Source organism: Petromyzon marinus, chromosome 42, assembly GCF_048934315.1.
Source record: "Petromyzon marinus isolate PM22_M1 ecotype Great Lakes invasive population chromosome 42, UKy_Petmar_22M1.pri1.0, whole genome shotgun sequence".
Taxonomy (NCBI): domain Eukaryota; kingdom Metazoa; phylum Chordata; class Hyperoartia; order Petromyzontiformes; family Petromyzontidae; genus Petromyzon; species Petromyzon marinus.
In genome coordinates, this window is record NC_133708.1 from 1,207,834 (window position 1) to 1,227,518 (window position 19,685).

Here is a 19,685-nt window from a genome sequence, read left to right on the forward strand (position 1 = left end):
ACTTGACATTTCTATCGGGGGGGGGGGGGGGGGGGGCCTCATACGGTGTCTCCAACTCGTATTCACCCCCACCAGCTCTCGGGACGCAAATTTGCGATGAAGCGGGGATGTCGGACGAAAACGCAATCTTTTATTTCAAACGTTTTCCTTCGAGGCCAAAGCGTTGTTGACGGATGCGTTGGCTTTCTGGTGTTGTCGTCGGCGTTGTGCATCACCACTTCTTCTTACGCATTGTGACGCGTCTTTACCTCAGGAAAAAGACTCACCGGAGGGTCCTGCAAAGTTTTAGCGCAAAGGAGATGCTGCTGCTGCTGCTGCGTGGATCCCAATTCAGTAATACTTTTTTAGCAGTGGGAGAAAATCTTGGGAGAATCTGCGGGGAAAATCCTTTCCAGAACAGGTGGAGAGCATCAACTGCGCGCGGAGAGTCGGCAGGCGAGCCCCCAGGCACCGTGTTGCCAAGAGTTACCGCTGTGGTGGCACCGTGCCTCGCCGCGTCAACGCAAACGGCGTCGTAGCGCCGGGGCTCGGCGCCCACGGCTCCCCACGCTCTCCGGGGACCTCGGTGGGGTCGAGGGCTGCCTGCCTGCCTGCCGCGCTGCGTCTGCCCGCACGGCGTTGCCGACTGAGCGACCCACGCGGTGCCGGCCGCCCTCGTGCCCGCGCGGCCGGCACGGCGGCGCCTCGCGGCAAGAAGCGCCCGGGTTCGAGTCCCGGCTCGGGTGCTGTGATACAGAACGATTCCGTAAATGTTTGTAATGATAATGCGCAGGTGTCATGCCCAAATAAGGTTACCCTGGGCGTTTACAAGCCCATATAAGGAGTTGCGACACAGGAATCTATAGAGATAATGGCAATTTCATGCGCGGTCGCATGCTAAGAACCCACGCTTAAACACACAACACCTCCATTAGGCTCATGCATGCGTAACCTCTCCATATTTCACCGGACTCTTTTTTTCATCGCGCCCCAGCGCCTTCCTGCGTGAAGTTTGTATGTCGCCCCCACCACCAGGTCGTGTTCAGCTCGGGTTTCCTCCGCCTTGTGCGGGCCGTGGATCAAGGTACGATGCCCGGCACAAGCGAGCGTGCGAATTGCCTTTAGTCTCAAGAAGCCCGGCGCGGGATTAAGAAATAACCTTCCTCCGAATCGCCCCCAGCGCGTACCGATTTCATCTCGTCGGCACCGACGCGGTTTATACAAACAGATGCGATTATCTCCCAATCCCCCGCGTTACACAACGCCATTAGCGGCTACCCTTCGTGGAACATAACCCACGCTGCCGAGGTCACCAGCACCACCGCCGTCACATTTCTACGGCACGCCACGTGCACAGAGAACGGCACGAGTTAACGGAGCAAATCCGCTGAACGTGAACAAAACGGTAACAATTATTAGCGGGCGACGCTCGGTTGGGCACTCGCAATGACCGCTGCTGGGCAACTGACCACGCCAAAGCGCGACTGGCAGTGGATCGCAGCTCCATTCCCACGGGGCTACGCAGATCCGATCCGGATCCTGCGTGTGCATGCGTGGGGAGCGGCGGTGTAGCGGTGACCCGCCTTGCCGAGTTTGATTCCCGCTCACGGCCGGCCACCAGTGACAAATGTCTGAACCGGTTCTGGGCCTCCGCTCGCTCGACTCGGTCTCAAATGAGTACCCGGTGCGGTGTGTAAGCGTCGCCACTGGGGAGACAAAGGCGGTCGGGCGTGGTGCTGGCCACCCACCCCCTTGTGTGCTGTGCAGGCCTTAATAGGAGCTGCTCGCTAGCATCACTTGCCCCAACAGTCTAGTATCGCTATCCGGGGGATCTTTGTTCGTCTAAGCGTGTGTCTGTGTGTGTGTGTATAGTGCCATGTCGGCTGTATGCCCAACCACCGCATGCCCACGCAGCTTCTCTTTGGCTGGACAGAGGGGGCTAAACAGGCACGACACCACATCAGACGTACTGATGTGGTACTGGAGGATGTGGAGCTGAGTGGACTTGCCAAAGACTGGTACCAGCCATGTTAATATCAGCCCCTGTGGAGGAGGCTCATGAAGGATGCTGCTACTGGGTAGAGGAGCGGCGCTCACAACAACGAGCAGTGCATCTGTAGTGTTTATAATGACGAATACACTTCTTATGAGGCACACTCTGTTTATTGTAATTCTTCTCTTACACAGTCCTTAACACACAGAGGGGTATACGGTCCCGTCACCCGATACCCTAAGGAGGTACAGCCTCTGGACTTAGCGGGACCTACACACAGGTCTCTTGCTAACCTAAGGAGGTACAGTCTCCTGTCCTGGCGGGACTTACTCACACGTCTACCGCTATCCTAGAGTGCTCCGGCTGGGACCTAGGGGAGGCTATCTGACCCACTGCTGGCCCGGTGGGTCTTGACCACTTGGTACGCCGAGCCTTAGCCCTCAGAAGGGCTGGAAGGCTGGGTCCAGGGTCCTGGCTGTCTTCAGCCCGGGCTTCGGTCTTCGTGTAGGGAGAGAACTCCCCGCACTCTGTGCGCTCACCTTTCTTATACCCGTTTGTGGCCAGGTCTAACCAATCCCACACTCCCACGTGGAACTGTCTGATTGGTTCTTACCAAACTGTGGCTACGATCCACTTCACCTCATCTGACCCCAACCATTTCACACAGAGGTAACGCTGCACTGCCTCTTTGATACCTAGTGACAATGCAGGTTACTGAACAGTGCGTAGTTAGCACCTCTACACATCTGCCAGTCATCTAAGTCAGTCAACCCATGGCACCTGGCTCAGTCCCGTGACCTGTCAGCGAGCCTTCGACATTTCACGTGGCTTCAAAGTGCACCTAGCCTGGCACAGGCGCTGTGGTGACATCACTGTCACTTCGTGGCGAATGGCGGGTATCGGCATTGGTGTGTACAGTGTGTACAGTGGGTACAGTGTGCGACGTTGTGCATTATTAATCCGCATGGCCGGACACCCACGGAGCGCCGGGCGCGAGGACGCGCATCGCCGCGGACGACGACGTGTTCGGCGACGTCGGCACCCCCCCGCCCACGACGCGACACCGACAGCGTCGCTCGCCCCAACAGCGGCGTGCCTCCATCCGTCGCGGCGCGCCGCGCTGGCGCGAAGGGTTGGGTTCACGCGAGGTCGCTGCATTCACGGCAGCCAGCGCCGAGAGCTCGCAGCTCAGAATGGCGACAAAAGACTCGGGAGTGAGTTGGAGAGAATGGGAGAGAGCAGGCAAGAGCGGGAGAGAGTGGGAGTGAGTTGGAGAGAATTGGAGAGCGGGAGAGAGCGGGAGAGAGTGGGAGTGAGTTGGAGAGGATGGGAGAGAGTGCCAGAGAGAGTGGGAGAGAGCGGGAGAGAGTGGGAGAGAGTTGGAGAGTGCGAGAGAGAGAGAGTGGGAGTGAGTGGGAGTGAGTTGGAGAGAATGGGAGAGCGGGAGAGAGCGGGAGAGAGTGGGAGTGAGTGCCAGAGAGAGTGGGAGAGAGAGAGTGGGAGAGAGAGTGGGAGTAAGTTGGAGAGAGTGGGAGAGAGCGCGAGAGAGTGGGAGAGAGTGGGAGTGAGTTGGAGAGCGAGAGAGAGAGCGGGAGAGAGTGGGAGAGAGCGGGAGTGAGTTGGAGAGAGCACGAGAGAGTGGGAGAGAGAGTGGGAGAGAGTGGGAGAGAGCAGGAGTGAGTTGGAAAGAGAGTTGGAGAGAGAGTTGGAGAGAGCGTGGGAGAGAGAGTGGGAGAGAGCGGGAGTGAGTTGGAGAGAGCGCAAGAGAGTGGGAGAGAGAGTGGGAGTAAGTTGAAGAGCGAGACAGAGTGGGAGTGAGTTGGAGAGAGAGTGTGAGAGAGAGCGGGAGTGAGTGGGAGAGAGAGTGGGAGACAGCGTGCGACTCGGGAGAGCCCTGCTCGGGGGTGGTGGCTACGCTGCTCGTGGGCAGTAAACCGCGCGCTGTGGAGGCAAGGGTTGGTGGATCACACAAATGTCGTGCAACTCTCTTCCCGTTGCGTGGGCATCGAGGAGTGACCATACCCCAGCTAGCCAGGAGAAACGCAGTCCTATAGAAACGTGCCTTTAGAGTATTTGGCTGCTATAAATTTGCACGTGATAAGCCACTTCGTTGACCTCTCATTTGTGAGAGCCTGGTCGCTTCTGAAAAAAAGCCGCGTCGTAAAATAAAAAAATTTTTAGTTTAAAAATAGATTTTTTTATACAACAGATATCGTCATCTCAATCAACAGCAGCAGTCGCGACCTTCCGCACGCTCAGTGTTGAGAAGGCGCGGGTGAGCTGGCCATTACGTACCTACCACCCGCGTCACGGCCCAGATCAATGATCCCGTTGATAATCAACGTCTACAAGCAAGTAGTTGTGGTAGTAGTGGTAGGCATAGGAGTAGTGGTAGTAGTAGTGGTAGTAGTAGTGGTAGTAGGCGTAGGAGTGGTAGGCGAGTGATAGGCGTAGTAGGTGAGTGGTAGGTGAGTGATAGGTGAGTGGTAGGTGTAGTAGAAGTGGTAGGCTGAGTAGTGGCGGTAGGTGTAGTTGTAGTGGTAGGCGTAGTGGTAGTCGTAGGTGTAGTGGCAGAAGGCGTAGTGGTGGTAGGTGTAGTAGTAGTGGTAGGCGTAGTGGTAGGCATAGTAGTGGTGGTAGGTATAGTAGTAGTAGTGGTAGGTGTAGTAGCAGTGGTAGGCGTAGTAGTAGTGGTAGTAGTAGTGGTAGTAGTAGTAAGCGTAGTAGTGGTAGTATTAGTGGTAGTAGAAATGGTAGGTGTAGTATTAGTGGTAGTAGTAGTGGTAGTAGTAGGTGTAGTAGTAGTGGTAGTAGTAGTAGGTGTAGTAGTAGTGTTAGTAGTAGTAGTGGTAGGTGTAGTAGTAGTGGTAGTAGTAGGTGTAGTAGTAGTAGTAGTGGTGGTAGGTGTAGTAGAAGTGGTAGTAGTAGTAGCAGTGGTAGTAGTAGTCGTGGTAGGTGTAGTAGCAGTGGTAGTAGTAGTCGTGGTAGGTGTAATAGCAGTGGTAGGCGTAGTAGTGGTGGTAGGCGCAGTAGTAGGTGTAGTAGTGGTAAGTGTAGTAGTAGTAGTGGTAGTAGTGGTGGTAGGCGTAGTAGTAGGTGTAGTAGTAGTGGTAGGTGTAGTAGTAGTGGTAAGGGTAGTAGTAGTGGTAGTAGTGGTAGGCTTTCGTGACTAATAATAAGTGTTTTTGGGGGGGGGGGGGGGTTCAAGATCGTGCCAATATAAGTGGGTCGGTAAATCCGCCACCACCCGACACAGCCAATTAGTAAGGTTAGTCACGTGCAACAAAACGTGGCCAATTAGAAACGTCACAGTACACGAACTGTGGCTGTGTTGTGGGGTCTACGACTCTCCCACACACAACAAATTAATGTGCTGCTGAAGCTGTACACTAATTGGCACGTGTCGCTTGGTGACCCCTGACTAATTGGTAGTGTTGGGTGGTGGCGGGTTTAACGACACACATTATATTGGCGCAACCAAACTCAACAAAAGAAAACCCCGTTTATTACGGATGCTCCACGTTGTTAAGTCTGAGCAGGAACTGTTGTGACTTTTAGAAACTAGATTGCCAAATATAACCTCGGGCAAGAAGGACATCAATGGGAAACGCCGGACATGTGACCTGTCCTGTCTAACAGGAGGTGTCTAACAGGAGCTGTCTAACAGGAGCTGTCTAACAGGAGCTGTCTAACAGGAGGTTTCTAACAGGAGGTGTCTAACAGGAGGTGTTTAACAGGAGGTGTCTAACAGGAGCTGTCTAACAGGAGCTGTCTAACAGGAGCTGTCTAACAGGAGCTGTCTAACAGGAGGTTTCTAACAGGAGGTGTCTAACAGGAGGTGTTTAACAGGAGGTGTCTAACAGGAGCTGTCTAACAGGAGCTGTCTAACAGGAGGTGTCTAACAGGAGCTGTCTAACAGGAGGTGTCTAACAGGAGCTGTCTAACTGGAGCTGTCTAACAGGAGGTGTCTAACAGGAGCTGTCTAACAGGAGGTGTTTAACAGGAGCTGTCTAACAGGACCTGTCTAACAGGAGCTGTCTAACAGGAGGTGTCTAACAGGAGCTGTCTAACAGGAGCTGTCTAACAGGAGGTGTCTAACAGGAGCTGTCTAACAGGAGCTGTCTAACGGGAGCTGTCTAACAGGAGCTGTCTAACAGGAGGTGTCTAACGGGAGCTGTCTAACAGGAGGTGTCTAACAGGAGCTGTCTAACAGGAGGTGTCTAACGGGAGGTGTCTAACAGGAGCTGTCTAACAGGAGCTGTCTAACAGGAGGTGTCCAACAGGAGGTGTCTAACAGGAGCTGACTAACAGGAGGTGTCTAACGGGAGGTGTCTAACAGGAGCTGTCTAACAGGAGCTGTCTAACAGGAGGTGTCCAACAGGAGGTGTCTAACAGGAGGTGTCTAACAGGAGCTGTCTAACAGGAGCTGTCTAACAGGAGGTGTCCAACAGGAGGTGTCTAACAGGAGCTGTCTAACAGGAGGTGTCTAACAGGAGCTGTCTAACAGGAGCTGTCTAACAGGAGGTGTCTAACAGGAGGTGTCTAACAGGAGGTGTCTAACAGGAGCTGTCTAACAGGAGGTGTCTAACAGGAGCGGTCTAACAGGAGCGGTCTAACAGGAGCTGTCTAACAAGAGCTGTCTAACAGGAGCTGTCTAACAGGAGGTGTCTAACAGGAGGTGTCTAACAGGAGCTGTCTAACAAGAGCTGTCTAACAGGAGCTGTCTAACAGGAGGTGTCTAACAGGAGCTCTCTAACAGGAGCTGTCTAACAGGAGGTGTCTAACAGGAGCTGTCTAACAGGAGGTGTCTAACGGGATGTGTCTAACAGGAGCTGACTAACAGGAGGTGTCTAACGGGAGGTGTCTAACAGGAGCTGTCTAACAGGAGCTGTCTAACAGGAGGTGTCCAACAGGAGGTGTCTAACAGGAGCTGACTAACGGGAGGTGTCTAACGGGAGGTGTCTAACAGGAGGTGTCTAACAGGAGCTGTCTAACAGGAGGTGTCTAACAGGAGCTGTCTAACAGGAGCTGTCTAACAGGAGGTGTCCAACAGGAGGTGTCTAACAGGAGCTGTCTAACAGGAGGTATCTAACAGGAGCTGTCTAACAGGAGGTGTCAAACAGGAGGTGTCTAACAGGAGGTGTCTAACAGGAGCTGTCTAACAGGAGGTGTCTAACAGGAGCGGTCTAACAGGAGCGGTCTAACAGGAGCTGTCTAACAGGAGCTGTCTAACAGGAGGTGTCTAACAGGAGGTGTCTAACAGGAGCTGTCTAACAAGAGCTGTCTAACAGGAGCTGTCTAACAGGAGGTGTCTAACAGGAGCTCTCTAACAGGAGCTGTCTAACAGGAGCTGTCTAACAGGATCTGTCTAACAGGTGTCTAACGGAAGGTGTCTAACAGGAGGTGTCTAACAGGAGGTGTCTAACAGGAGCTGTCTAACAGGAGCTGTCTAACAGGTGTCTAACAGGAGGTGTCTAACGGGAGGTGTCTAACAGGAGCTGTCTAACAGGAGGTGTCTAACGGGAGCTGTCTAACGGGAGCTGTCTAACGGGAGGTGTCTAACAGGAGCTGTCTAACAGGAGCTGTCTAACATGAGCTGTCCTGCCTAACAAGACAGCTCAAGTACAGACCTTTGACATGCCTCTCACAGTGGGGGGGGAGGCTGACCATACGTCACCATTCTGGAGGTGGGGGGGGCCACGCAGGTTCATACATCACAGGTATCTCCCCCGCCACTGACGTTAGCCGTGACCGGGGAAGCAGATCGCGAGTGCAGCGCCACGCCGTAGCCAAACATTTAGCACGGCGGCCAAGAGAATCATCAACATTTATAACGCGATGAGATTAAGTAAAGTTTTAATGAGTTTACACATCCATTTCATTACCCCCCCTGCCCCCATACACGCCTGCAACGGGGTAGAAGCGGGGGGGCTGCCACCAACACCACCACCACCATCTCAACCACCATCTCAACCACCACCATCTCCACCACTACCTCCATCTCAACCACCACCATCTCAACCACCATCTCAACCACCACCATCTCAACCACCAACACCACCACCACTAACTCCATCTCAACCACCATCTCAACCACCACCAACTCAACCACCACCATCTCAACCACTACCATCTCCACCACTACCTCCATCTCAACCACCATCTCAACCACCACCATCTCAACCACCATCTCCATTTCCATCACCACCATCTCAACCACCACCATCTCCACCACCACCATCTCAACCACCACCATCTCCACCACTACCTCCATCTCAACCACCACCATCTCAACCACCACCATCTCCACCACCATCTCCACCACTACCTCCATCTCCATCACCTACTCCATCTCCATCACAACTACCTACTCCATCTCCATCACCTACTCCATCTCCACCATAACCACCTCCTCCATCTTCACCACCACCACCACCACCTCCATCTCCACCACTACCACCTCCATCTCCACCACCACCACCACCTCCATCTCCACCACCACCTCCACCACCACCACCGCCATCTCCACCACCAGCAGCAGCAGCCCACCACCACCACCCAGGCGTGCCGAGAGACCACCAGGGCATGGAATCCCACTCGTCTGTGTGGTGTGTATGGTGTGTGTGTGGTGTGTGTAGTGTGTGTGGTGTGTATGGTGTGTGGTGTGTAGTGTGTGTGTGGTGTGTGTGTGGTATGTGTAGTGTGTGTGGAGTGTATGGTGTGTGTGTGGTGTGTGTATGGTGTGTGTGTGGTGTGTATGGTGTGTGTAGTGTGTATGGTGTGTGGTGTGTAGTGTGTGTGTCTGTGGTGTGTGTGTAGTGTGTGTGGTGTGAATGGTGTGTGGTATGTAGTGTGTGTGTGGTGTGTGTGTGGTGTGTGTAGTGTGTGTGGTGTGTGTATGGTGTGTGTGTGTGGTGTGTATGGTGTGTATGGTGTGTGGTGTTTATAGTGTGTGTGTGGTGTGTATAGTGTGTGTGGTGTGTATGGTGTGTGGTGTGTGTGATGTGTGTAGTGTGTGATGTGTGTAGTGTGTGGTGTGTGTAGTGTGTGGTGTGTGTAGTGTGTGTGTGGTGTGTGTGTGTGGTGTGTGTAGTGTGTGTGTGTAGTGTGTGTAGTGTGTATGGTGTGTGTGTGGTGTGGTGTGGTGTGTGTAGTGTGTGTGTGGTGTGTGTAGTGTGTGTGTGGTGTGTGTAGTGTGTGTGTGGTGTGTAGTGTGTGTGTGGTGTGTGTGGTGTGTATGGTGTGTGGTGTGTGTATGGTGTGTGTGGTGTGTATGGTGTGTGTAGTGTGTATGGGATGTGTGGTGTGTATAGTGTGTGGTGTGTGTAGTGTGTGTATGGTGTGTATGGTGTGTGTGTGTAGTGTGTATAGTGTATGGTGTGTGTATGGTGTATGGTGTGTGTATTGTGTATGGTGTGTATGGTGTGTGGTGTTTATAGTGTGTGTGTGGTGTGTATAGTGTGTGTGGTGTGTATGGTGTGTGGTGTGTGTGATGTGTGTAGTGTGTGATGTGTGTAGTGTGTGGTGTGTGTAGTGTGTGGTGTGTGTAGTGTGTGTGTGGTGTGTGTGTGTGGTGTGTGTAGTGTGTGTGTGTAGTGTGTGTAGTGTGTATGGTGTGTGTGTGGTGTGTGTGTGGTGTGGTGTGTGTAGTGTGTGTGTGGTGTGTGTAGTGTGTGTGGTGTGTAGTGTGTGTGTGGTGTGTGTGTGGTGTGTGTGGTGTGTATGGTGTGTGGTGTGTGTATGGTGTGTGTGGTGTGTATGGTGTGTGTAGTGTGTATGGGATGTGTGGTGTGTATAGTGTGTGGTGTGTGTAGTGTGTGTATGGTGTGTATGGTGTGTGTGTGTAGTGTGTATAGTGTATGGTGTGTGTATGGTGTATGGTGTGTGTAGTGTGTGGTGTGTATGGTGTGTGTGGTGTGTATAGTGTGTGTGGTGTGTATAGTGTATGGTGTGTGTGTGTATAGTGTATGGTGTATGTAGTGTGTGTAGAGTGTATGGTGTGTAGTGTATGGTGTGTGGTGTGTAGTATGTATAGTGTGTAGTGTGTATAGTGTGTGGTGTGTATGGTGTGTGTAGTGTGTATGGGGTGTGTGGTGTGTATAGTGTGTGGTGTGTGTAGTGTGTGTATGGTGTATGGTGTGTGGTGTGTGCATAGTGTATGGTGTGTATAGTGTAGTGTATAGTGTGTGGTGTGTTACAGTACTCACATCCGTTCTTGTGGGCTGCAGGCAGCTGCCCGGCGTCATCGCGGCCGTGGCGGGGCACCCAGACCTTGCGCAGCGGATTCCTCGTCAGCTCCAGCGGCATTGGGACTGCCTCGCTCCCTGTCCTATCGCGAATGGTGCTCGCGCGCGCGCGTGTTGAGCTTCTTTCGCGCCGTACGTAGCCCCTCACCTACCCACCCACCTGTAAGAAAGCCGTGCTAACCGGAGCTGGGTCTCTCTCGCGGCTTGGCAGAGCCGAACAACTCAACGCCGGCCTCGAGCGGCAGCAGCAGCAGCGGCTGTGGTCTGTGCCGAGCACGGCGAGGTGCAGCGATCCCCGCGGTGTCAGTGAGTGGGGCACGGCGAGGGGCCTCTCTCCTCTCACGCCCCGCCCCGCCCCCTCCCCTCACGCCCCGCCCCCTCCCCTCACGCCCCGCCCCCTCCCCTCACGCCCCGCCCCCTCCCCGCCTCTCACGCCCCGCCCCCTCCTCTTGGGATCTTCCCACGCCTTGGGTCCCCCACCCCCGTCACAGGCGGCCGGGCCCCGCCAGCAGCGGCCCGGCCGAACATCGCCTAGCAGGAGCGCAATGTCTGATGCGGGTGGCTCCCCTACTGCTCCCTGCTGCTCCCTTCTTGCTCCCTGCTTGCTCCCTGCTTGCTCCCCTACTGCTCCCTGCTGCTCCCTTCTTGCTCCCTACTGCTCCCTGCTGCTCCCTTCTTGCTCCCTGCTTGCTCCCTGCTTGCTCCCCTACTGCTCCCTGCTGCTCCCTACTGCTCCCTGCTCCTCCCTGCTGCTCCCTGCTGCTCCCTTCTTGCTCCCTTCTTGCTCCCTGCTGCTCCCTTCTTGCTCCCTGCTTGCTCCCCGCTGCTCCCTTCTTGCTCCCTGCTTGCTCCCTACTGCTCCCTGCTCCTCCCTGCTCCTCCCTGCTGCTCCCTGCTTCTCCCTTCTTGCTCCCTGCTTGCTCCCCTACTGCTCCCTGCTGCTCCCTTCTTGCTCCCTGCTTGCTCCCCTACTGCTCCCTGCTGCTCCCTGCTGCTCCCTGCTGCTCCCCCCTACTGCTGCTCCCTACTGCTGCTCCCTACTGCTGCTCCCTGCTGCTCCCTGCTGCTCCCTGCTGCTCCCTGCTGCTCCCTACTTGCTCCCTGCTCCTCCCTGCTGCTCCCTGCTGCTCCCTTCTTGCCCCCTACTGCTCCCTGCTGCTCCCTGCTGCTCCCTGCTGCTCCCTGCTGCTCCCTTCTTGCTCCCTGCTTGCTCCCTGCTCCTCCCTGCTCTTCCCTGCTGCTCCCTGCTGCTCCCTGCAACTGCGCGAACCTCCACTTAGGCGCCCGAGCGAGCCAGAGCGAGCGGGACCCAGTGGCGCGATTCGGGGTCCTTGAGCCTGGTGGTGGAAACTCCACATTCCTATAAATTCATTGTATGCCCCCGCGATTCCGAATGTGAGGGACAAAGCGAACCCCTGCCCCCTCCAAATATGGAAGTCAAACTCCGCCGATGGCCAAGATGCATGAAAACTGTCACTATTCAAAGTATATATATTTTTACCATGTCAAACTTACGTAGCTAACCGTGCTAATCGGAGGTAAGGCCTACTGAGCTATACAGCTCTTTTTATAGAAGCAACCTGGCCACAAATGATAGCTCAAAGAAGTGGCTTATCACGTGGACATTTATAGCAGCCAAATAATCAATGCGCGATGTTGATTCTAAATGTGATAGGGCAAAACCAGGGGACCCGGAGAAAAATCTACGCAACCACAGAGAGAGAGAGAGATAACGTGCAAACTCCAAATATACAGCAGCAGGTGTCTGGGTCGGGATCGAACCCACGACCTCCTGTACACCAGGCGAGGGAGTTAACATCTCCTAGCCACCGTGATGATGAGAGAGAGAGAGACACGCAAACTCCAAATATACAACAGGCGTTAGAGTCAGGATCGAACCCACGACCTCCTGTACACCAGGCGAGGGAGTTAACATCTCCTAGCCACCGTGGCGTCTGGGTCGGGATCGAACCCACGCCCCTTCGTGGCCATCGCCTCATTGCGTTTCCCATCGGACAGAAAATAATCTCGCGTAAAAAGATGTGACCTTTCACATCACAAAACCATTCTTACAGTCGCCGTGGGTGCGCCGATTGTCGCACGAGTGCTGCGTCTGCTGCACGCGAGCCTAGCCCAGCCTCGAGACTTCTTCTTCTCAGGAGGGGGGTCACGCAGCGCCTTGGGTGGAGTGGCCGATTCCACTCCCACGAGTGCTTTGGTTTTGGTTTACGTGGGGGGGGGGGGGGGAAATAAACTGCAGCGCTGGAGATCCCCACGGCGCCTTCGAGGAACCCCACTCGCTGCACAGTAATTCAATCTCCTGGCAACCTCTCTCCAGCCCGGCGAGTTACCGCTTCAATCAGAATACAGTTGTTCAGACTATAAAGCTATTTTTTTATATATAGATGGTCCAGTCTGGGTAGGCGGTGGGATTGTCGCAATAGCAATCAGTACAAAAACAAACCATAAGAGTGCAAAGTATATGAAAAGGTAAGCAGATCTCTAACAGAATGCACACATTTAACTATTTTATTTTTACCAGGGAAAGCCCATTGAGCTTTTCCGTAAGCGACTTGACCACAAATGATAGCTTGCCGAAGTGGATTATTTGGCTTTATCGATCATCCAAATAATCGAATCCAGTGGTTCTTCTTCTGAACCTGGGGTGCGAGACGCCCTTTCTGGGGGTGTGAGACATGGCCAAATGTTTGTGGGAAGGTAAAGCATCTAAACACAAACGAAGCACGGCACGTAAGCACAACTTATTTTGTCACATCAACCCCTATGTATTTATTAACATTATACATTTTATTTAACCACTGGGAATCAAAGGGGTGCAGGGCTGCAGCCAAGGTTAAGAGTCACTGCTCTAAACGGATCTCTGCGTGACCCACCAACCCTCGTGGTGAAAGCAACGTGGGTAGAGTGGGGAGCGGTCGTGTGGTGGTGAGCGCTACGATGCGCTACGAACCTGGCCACCCGGATTCGAATCCCGCTCACGGCCAACACCGGTGACGATTATTTGAACCGGTCCTGGGCCTCCCCTAGGTCGACTCAGCCTCAATTGAGTACCTGGTGCGGTGTGTCAACATCGCCACTGGGGAGACAAAGGCGGCCGGGTGTGGTGCTGGCCACCCACCCCCTCGTGTGTCGTGCCGGCCTTCATAGGTGCTCGCTAACAGCACTTGCGCCATCAGTCTGTTCAAGCTACACGGGGGGTCTTTGATCGAGAGGTCTGCCCACCAGGCCCTGCTGTACTCTTGCCCATGGGCCCCGGTACAGTGACACGGGGACAGCAGCAGACGCAGTGAGAGGGGGCGAGAGCACGCGGAGGGCGTCGTCCGTGGGGCCGTGAACGCTGAGTGCCCCTCTACACCAATGCGCGTGGTAAGCCGTGAATGCTGCACCGTGATGTCAGATAATTGCATCAGGGTGCCCTGCCCACGTGTGTTGGTGGTGGGGCTGCTGCTGCCCCGCGTGTGGTGGTGGTGGGGCTGCTGCTGCTCGGGTGTGGCGGTGGTGGGGGGCTACTGCTGCCCACGTGTGGTGGTGGTGAGGCTGCACGCGTGTGTTGGCGGTGGAGCTGCTGCTGCCCACGTGTGGAAGTGGTGAGGCTGCCCACGTGTGGTGGTGGTGAGGCTGCCTACGTGTGGTGGTGGCGGCGCAGCTGCTGCCCGTGTGTGGTGGTGGTGGAGCTGCTGCTGCCCACGTGTGGTAGTGGTGAGGCTGCCTACGTGTGGTGGTGGTGAGGCTGCCCACGTGTGGTGGTGGTGGGGCCACTGCTGTCCGCGTGCGGTGATGGTGTTGGGGCAGCTGCTGTCCGCGTGCGGTGGTTGTTCCGTATACATAACATTCACATCTATAAGATATTGACCCGGGACAATATCCCTTGAGATGGAAAAACGTCTCGCACGCAAGCGTACCCAGGGTGGCACATGGCTAGCAAGCGCGCGGTGTGACACCCGACATTCCAAATCCATATAAAATGTTATTAAACATTCCAAGTGGTTCGTACAGCAGTGAAAACTGCCGACGTTCCACTGTTATCAACGCAGAGCAGCCACGCCTGCGACTCAGTCTCTTTGGAGTCACTTTGACTTCACGATGTACTCTGGAGTGTTTGCGTATGCACGGTACGTTGAACTTCTTTCGCACCGTACGCAGCCGACCGTGCTAGCCGGGATTGGCTCGGCGGCTCGCAAGCGGAGGAGCGGCTGAGCGAGTTCGAGTCGTGGGTTGAGGGTTATCTCGACCCTTCACCACCTACGGACATCACTTCGTCGGAGCCATTCCTCTTGCTACTCGTTGGACGCGCGTCTCAGTTACGTCAGAAAGCTCGTCGCGAGCTCTGGCACTATTCTGTTACGCAAGCCCAGAGGCGGCGTCCGGAGCCAAAGAGTCAACATCTAACACCCACGACCTCGTGCCACAGCAGTGGCAGCGGAACAAAGCAGCCCAGATTCCCTTCTGATGCAACGGATGGCAATCGAGGGCAGAGCTGCGTTCCCCCACTTCACATTCATTTCACCTATCGGCTAATCTTTTATTCGCCAGGTGAAGCCAACTGAGCTGTTCACTTTTTTTGCAGAGAGCTACCTGGGCCACAGGTGATAACAAATAAACAGAACAATTTTTGTTTTATTTTACCAGGCAGGGCCGACTAAGCTATGTAGCTCTTTTTCAGAAGCGACCTGGACATCACAGACGATAGCTCAACGAAGTGGCTCATCATCAAATCCATGGCAGACAAATTCTCTAAACGCATGTTTCCAAATGTGGAGGTAAAAACCGGAGGACCCGGAGGATAGCTCATCATCGCAGCGGCTTTATCATCATAACACGTGGGAATTTATAGTGGCAGTCAAATAATATAAACGCGCGTTGTTTCTAAACGTGGCGGGGGGGGGTGGAGGGTCCCAGAGAGCAATCCACGTGACCACCACGTGGGGAAAGCGGTGGTGCAGCGGTTAGCGCTACGCTGCGCAATAAACCTGGCGACCCGGGTTCTATTCCCGCTCACGGCCAACACCCAGTGACGATTATCTGAACCGGTCCTGGGCCGCCCCTAGGTGGACTAAGCTTCAAATGAGTACCTGGTGCGGTGTGTAAACATCGCCACTGGGGAGACAAAGGCGGCCTTTCAGGTACTCGCTAACAGCACTTGCCCCAACAGTCTGTTAAGGCTATACGGGAGGGTCTTTGTATCACAAAGATGGTGGGGGAGCGGTGGCGTCGAGGTTAGCGCTGCGCTGCACTGCAAATCCGGTCACCCGAGGTTCGGTTCCCATTCACGAAAAATAACAGTGACAAATATTTCAACTGGTCCTGGGCCTCCGCTAAGACGATTCAGACTTTAATTAGTATCTGGTGCGGTGTGTAAAACATCAGCGCTGGGGAGACAAAGGCGGCCAGCAGGCATGGCGTTGGCCGCCCATGCTCTTGCGTGCCGTCATGGCCATCATAGGTGCTGCTCGCTAAAAACACTTGCCCCGAACAGTCTGTTGAAGCCGGCACGGCGGAGATCTTGTGTCTGTGTGCGTGTTTACAGCGCGTGCTGTGGGTGTTTTTTGTGTCATGCCCAAACTGGGGAACACTTTGCGTTGAAAGATTTCAAGAATGTGCTTATTGTTGGATACACAAGGGCCTGCAATGTTTCCCAAACAAGCAGTGGCCAAAATACATTTGCACGAAACAAAGCAATCCTTCTCCCGTGCCTTTAACAACCCTGTTCAGAAATCCTCGGAAGCACCCAGATAATCCTCGGCAGTATCCAAGCGACCCCAAGAAGGATGTTAAAGAATACAAATGTTCATGCGGCATCGGGGAAATTGAGAAATTAAACACGCGCGTACATAGCCAGAATGTAACGTAACATTAGCGCGTGATTAGCACGCGATTGACTTGTACACGCCCCACTATGACGATCGTGATTTGATCCACGCGAGGCAAAAAGAGGGACACGTGCTTTATGCGATGAGGTTTAGAGACATCCCCCCAAACTGTTGAGACAAGTGAGCCGGCCTGGGCAGGGCACGTCACGGGCCAGCAATGATCGTGGATGACGCTCAAGGGACAATCACGGAGCGGCAGCCGAGGGAATGGGACGCGTCGGATAAGACGTTCGCCTAGGAGACGGAGCGTTGAAATGGGGGCATGGGCTGGCGCTGCTGGATGGATTGCTGCCCATGGCCGGACGGTGAGATGTGGCGGCGGTGTGCTTGGTGAGGTCTTCATCCAGCAGTGGATCGGTCATGGCTGTTGCCGACGATTGAAAACGCATTTTCTTTAGAAAACATTTTTTCGTGCAGTTTGTTGTCCTTCCCCCACGCCTCCTCCGTTTGGCGAGCTTGGCCGCGTACGATGCGAAAGAAATCCAACGTAGTCCATACATGCTGACGACACACGATCGTAAGACGCCTCCAGTAAGAATCCTGGCTACGGATGGGGCCACAGAGTCGCGCATTTCCACTCTTGCTGGCGTGGACTCGGATGACCCCCAACCACTGAGCGTGACGAGCGGCTGCGCTGATGAGTAATCCTCGCAGGGAGAAGGCCTCGTGTAAGAAGAAAGCTTTGCTGGCAAATTGGATTCCCAAGGAAACACCCCAGTTAAACGACGAACAGCCCGATTGGGCAAATAGCATCCCTCATCAGACGCGATGAAATGCATCCATCATATTTCGTTTTACGGTGGAAAGGGAATAGAATTGAGTGTTTTAAATAGGGATTTGCCCGTATGATAAATATGGACAATGTATTCAAGGCTGCGTGGCGTGGGCTGACAGGAGGGTCCCTGTGGGGTTGAGGATGACCCCTGCATCTTCCTCCGTTTAATGTGAGTCACAGCCGTGAGACGCGAGCTTCATGGATATTCAGGAGAGCAGACGTTCTTAACCTTTACTCCAGCCTTGCACCCCTTTGGTTCTCAATTATTTTTATATTGTTAATAAATACAGAGGTTTGATGAAACAAAGTTGTATTTAGGTGCCCGTGCTTAATTTTGTGTTTACCTTCTAAAAAAATCTGGCCACGTCTCGCACCCCCAGGATGGGCATCTCGCACTCCCAGGGGGTGCAGCGTGCACCACAGGTTAAGAAGAACCAATGCAGCAGATGGACAGATCTTGATTATCATTATCGGCCACGGTCTATCCACTGCTAGATGAATGCTTGCCGCGTGCCGCGATGCCACAATCCACCTCGTTCCTACATGAGCTGACCTTGTTACTGCATCTCCAAGACGGATGCCATCTCTTGTGTGCTCCCTCCTTTGGCCGCTATTCATTCACCAGTCTCCTTCACTGGGCCTGGCATCCCTTCCAGCGGCACTCTCTGTCAACGACGCGCGTCCCATTTGTATGTGTCCAACGACCCACGCGCTCCTCTTGCTGTCTCTCAGTGCGATGCCAAGCTTCTCTCTCCCACGCATACCCTGAGCACTCTTCAGCTCAGGCCCCATTGCATTTTCTGCACTCGAAACCTCCTTTGGCGTTGCGATGTCTCACGTCACAGCATCGCGCGCTTCTGCGGCCGTCTGGAACGCACTTTTAAATCATCATCAAGATTGACAAACTCATTTCTTTAGAACTGCTTTTTGTGTGCTTAGTTTGTTGTCCTTCTCCACACCTCCGATGAGCGCGGATGGTTATGTACGGTGGGAAAGAAGTTCAACGTACATCTTTAGCATCTGTAATTATGAGTTCCAACGCATTGCCCGAGTATCTGCCTTCCGTCACCACGTGTTTATTTCACCCAGCTCTGCCTTTAAATACAGAGGCACCTCTGGTCTCAACCAGGCTCCTCAGCTGGCCTAGCTCTGAACAATTCCAATGGGCAGCTGTTGCTCTTTTTGTTTTGCTGGCTTGCCCAGGGGACAGCCGGGAGCAGCTGTCCCCACGCGGCACGAGGTGACTACGCAGCCCCGGCCTGCAGTAGTGGGTAGGGCGGGAAGATGGTGCCGGTGTCGATTACACCCCGATTGTGTAGCTATAGACGAGTTCACACCGGGTTCTCGAATCCTTCTCGGCCACCACCTTCTGTTGTCTTGATAATGACATCACACCTCGCCCCCCCCCCCCCGCCTTCCCCCCGGCCTCCAAAAGTTTTGAATCTCCTTTCATTCAGTGTGCGGTAAATCGTTTCACGGCCTCGTTTCACAAATCAATGGGAGCAAAGAGAAGTCCCGGAGTTGCTTTGCCATGGGTTTTTACTCCAAAGAGCACGAGGAATGCTGTGCATAGGAAGAGATGTGGTTTGGTTTTTTGGCCTCAGATAGACTGCCTGTTATCCTGAGCCCGCGTTTTTAAACCAACAGTAATTAGAATGATCATACTCTGCCTAGCCCGGGAATGTTTTGCAGAGCCCAAAGACTCGTTTTGCAGGAGGATTCCACTTTGGCTGTTTGATCAGTTCCATTATCGCTTATCGTACATATATATATCGCCTAAAACCAAGGCGCTCTACAACAATGATTCAATTGAACATAAGACGATAGTGGGTGACGTAAAGAGTGGGGTTGTTATTAAAAGTTGTGTAGTTATGGTGGCAGGACAGGCGGGAGTGGGCAGGGCGCTCTGCCCACTGGACACAGCCCTGAACAGTGTCCAGTGGGCAGGGCGCTCTGCCCACTGGACACAGCCCTCAGCAGTGTCCAGTGGGCAGGGCGCTCTGACCACGCGGCCTCAGCGGGTAGAGCAAGTGGCTCGCAGAATCGGAAGGTGACTGAGTTCAATTTCCGGTTGGGGGTGACTCAGCCCATCATCCCTCAAGGGTCGATAAAGTGAGTACCACTTTGTGGGGAAGTATAAAGTGGGAATGTGGCTCAGGGCTATAAGTGGCGAAAACCACTTAACAATTTGCATGAGAGAATTTGTTTTTGCTCTCGAGATATGCATCAGCTATACTCTGCCAATGTTAATCTTTGATCTGGCATGAGCTATGAATTCCTCATTCCCCGTGAGGGCGGCCGTGTGTGCGCGCAGGCAATCAATCTCCTGTTTGCTGCCTCCATGTCACCCTGTGAAGTCTTCCGTCATTGTCGAGTCACGTTCTCCCATTTGTTTTCTCAACCCATTTCTAATGACCTCAAAAAGAGTTCCACGCGTTCCATCTTTTGCCCGGCATCTTGTGTTATCATCAGCCATGCTTGTTCAACCGCTGTATGAAGGAATTCCCGAAAGCCGCCACCACCACCACCACCACAACCTGTTCTACTGCATGAATCAGGAAATGTGGGGAAATGTTTTTATTATTCTTTTGCATCTCCTTCCAGTCGCTAGACATTTACTCCGGCGTCGCGAGATATTGTGCAATGGCCAGGCAACATCCGTGTCAAATAATCACGGGAACACATCCCGCGGGCTGAGTCACGACCTTCCTCTCCGACATGAAGTCACGGGGCTGCTGAGCTTGCACTTTGGCTCCGATCGTCAAACAAGGTCACGGCATGGCCCTTTGAGGACGCTGGTT

The 19,685-nt window shown here is 53.8% G+C and overlaps 1 protein-coding gene across 2 annotated transcripts in view; it reads right to left on the reverse strand.

Moving 5' to 3' along the window:
- Window positions 1–19,685, reverse strand: part of LOC116951154 (6-phosphofructo-2-kinase/fructose-2,6-bisphosphatase 3-like) — a 75,080-nt gene that overhangs the window by 45,245 nt on the left and 10,150 nt on the right. Inside the window, exon 1 of one of the 2 annotated variants that reach the window (XM_076073409.1) lies at window positions 10,180–10,549. The exons of the other annotated variant lie outside the window; for it this stretch is intronic. Coding sequence (XP_075929524.1) covers window positions 10,180–10,279 — 100 coding nt within the window. The 5' untranslated portion in view covers window positions 10,280–10,549. Of the gene's footprint in view, window positions 1–10,179; window positions 10,550–19,685 lie in introns of those variants that run through there. 2 annotated transcript variants of the gene reach the window in all.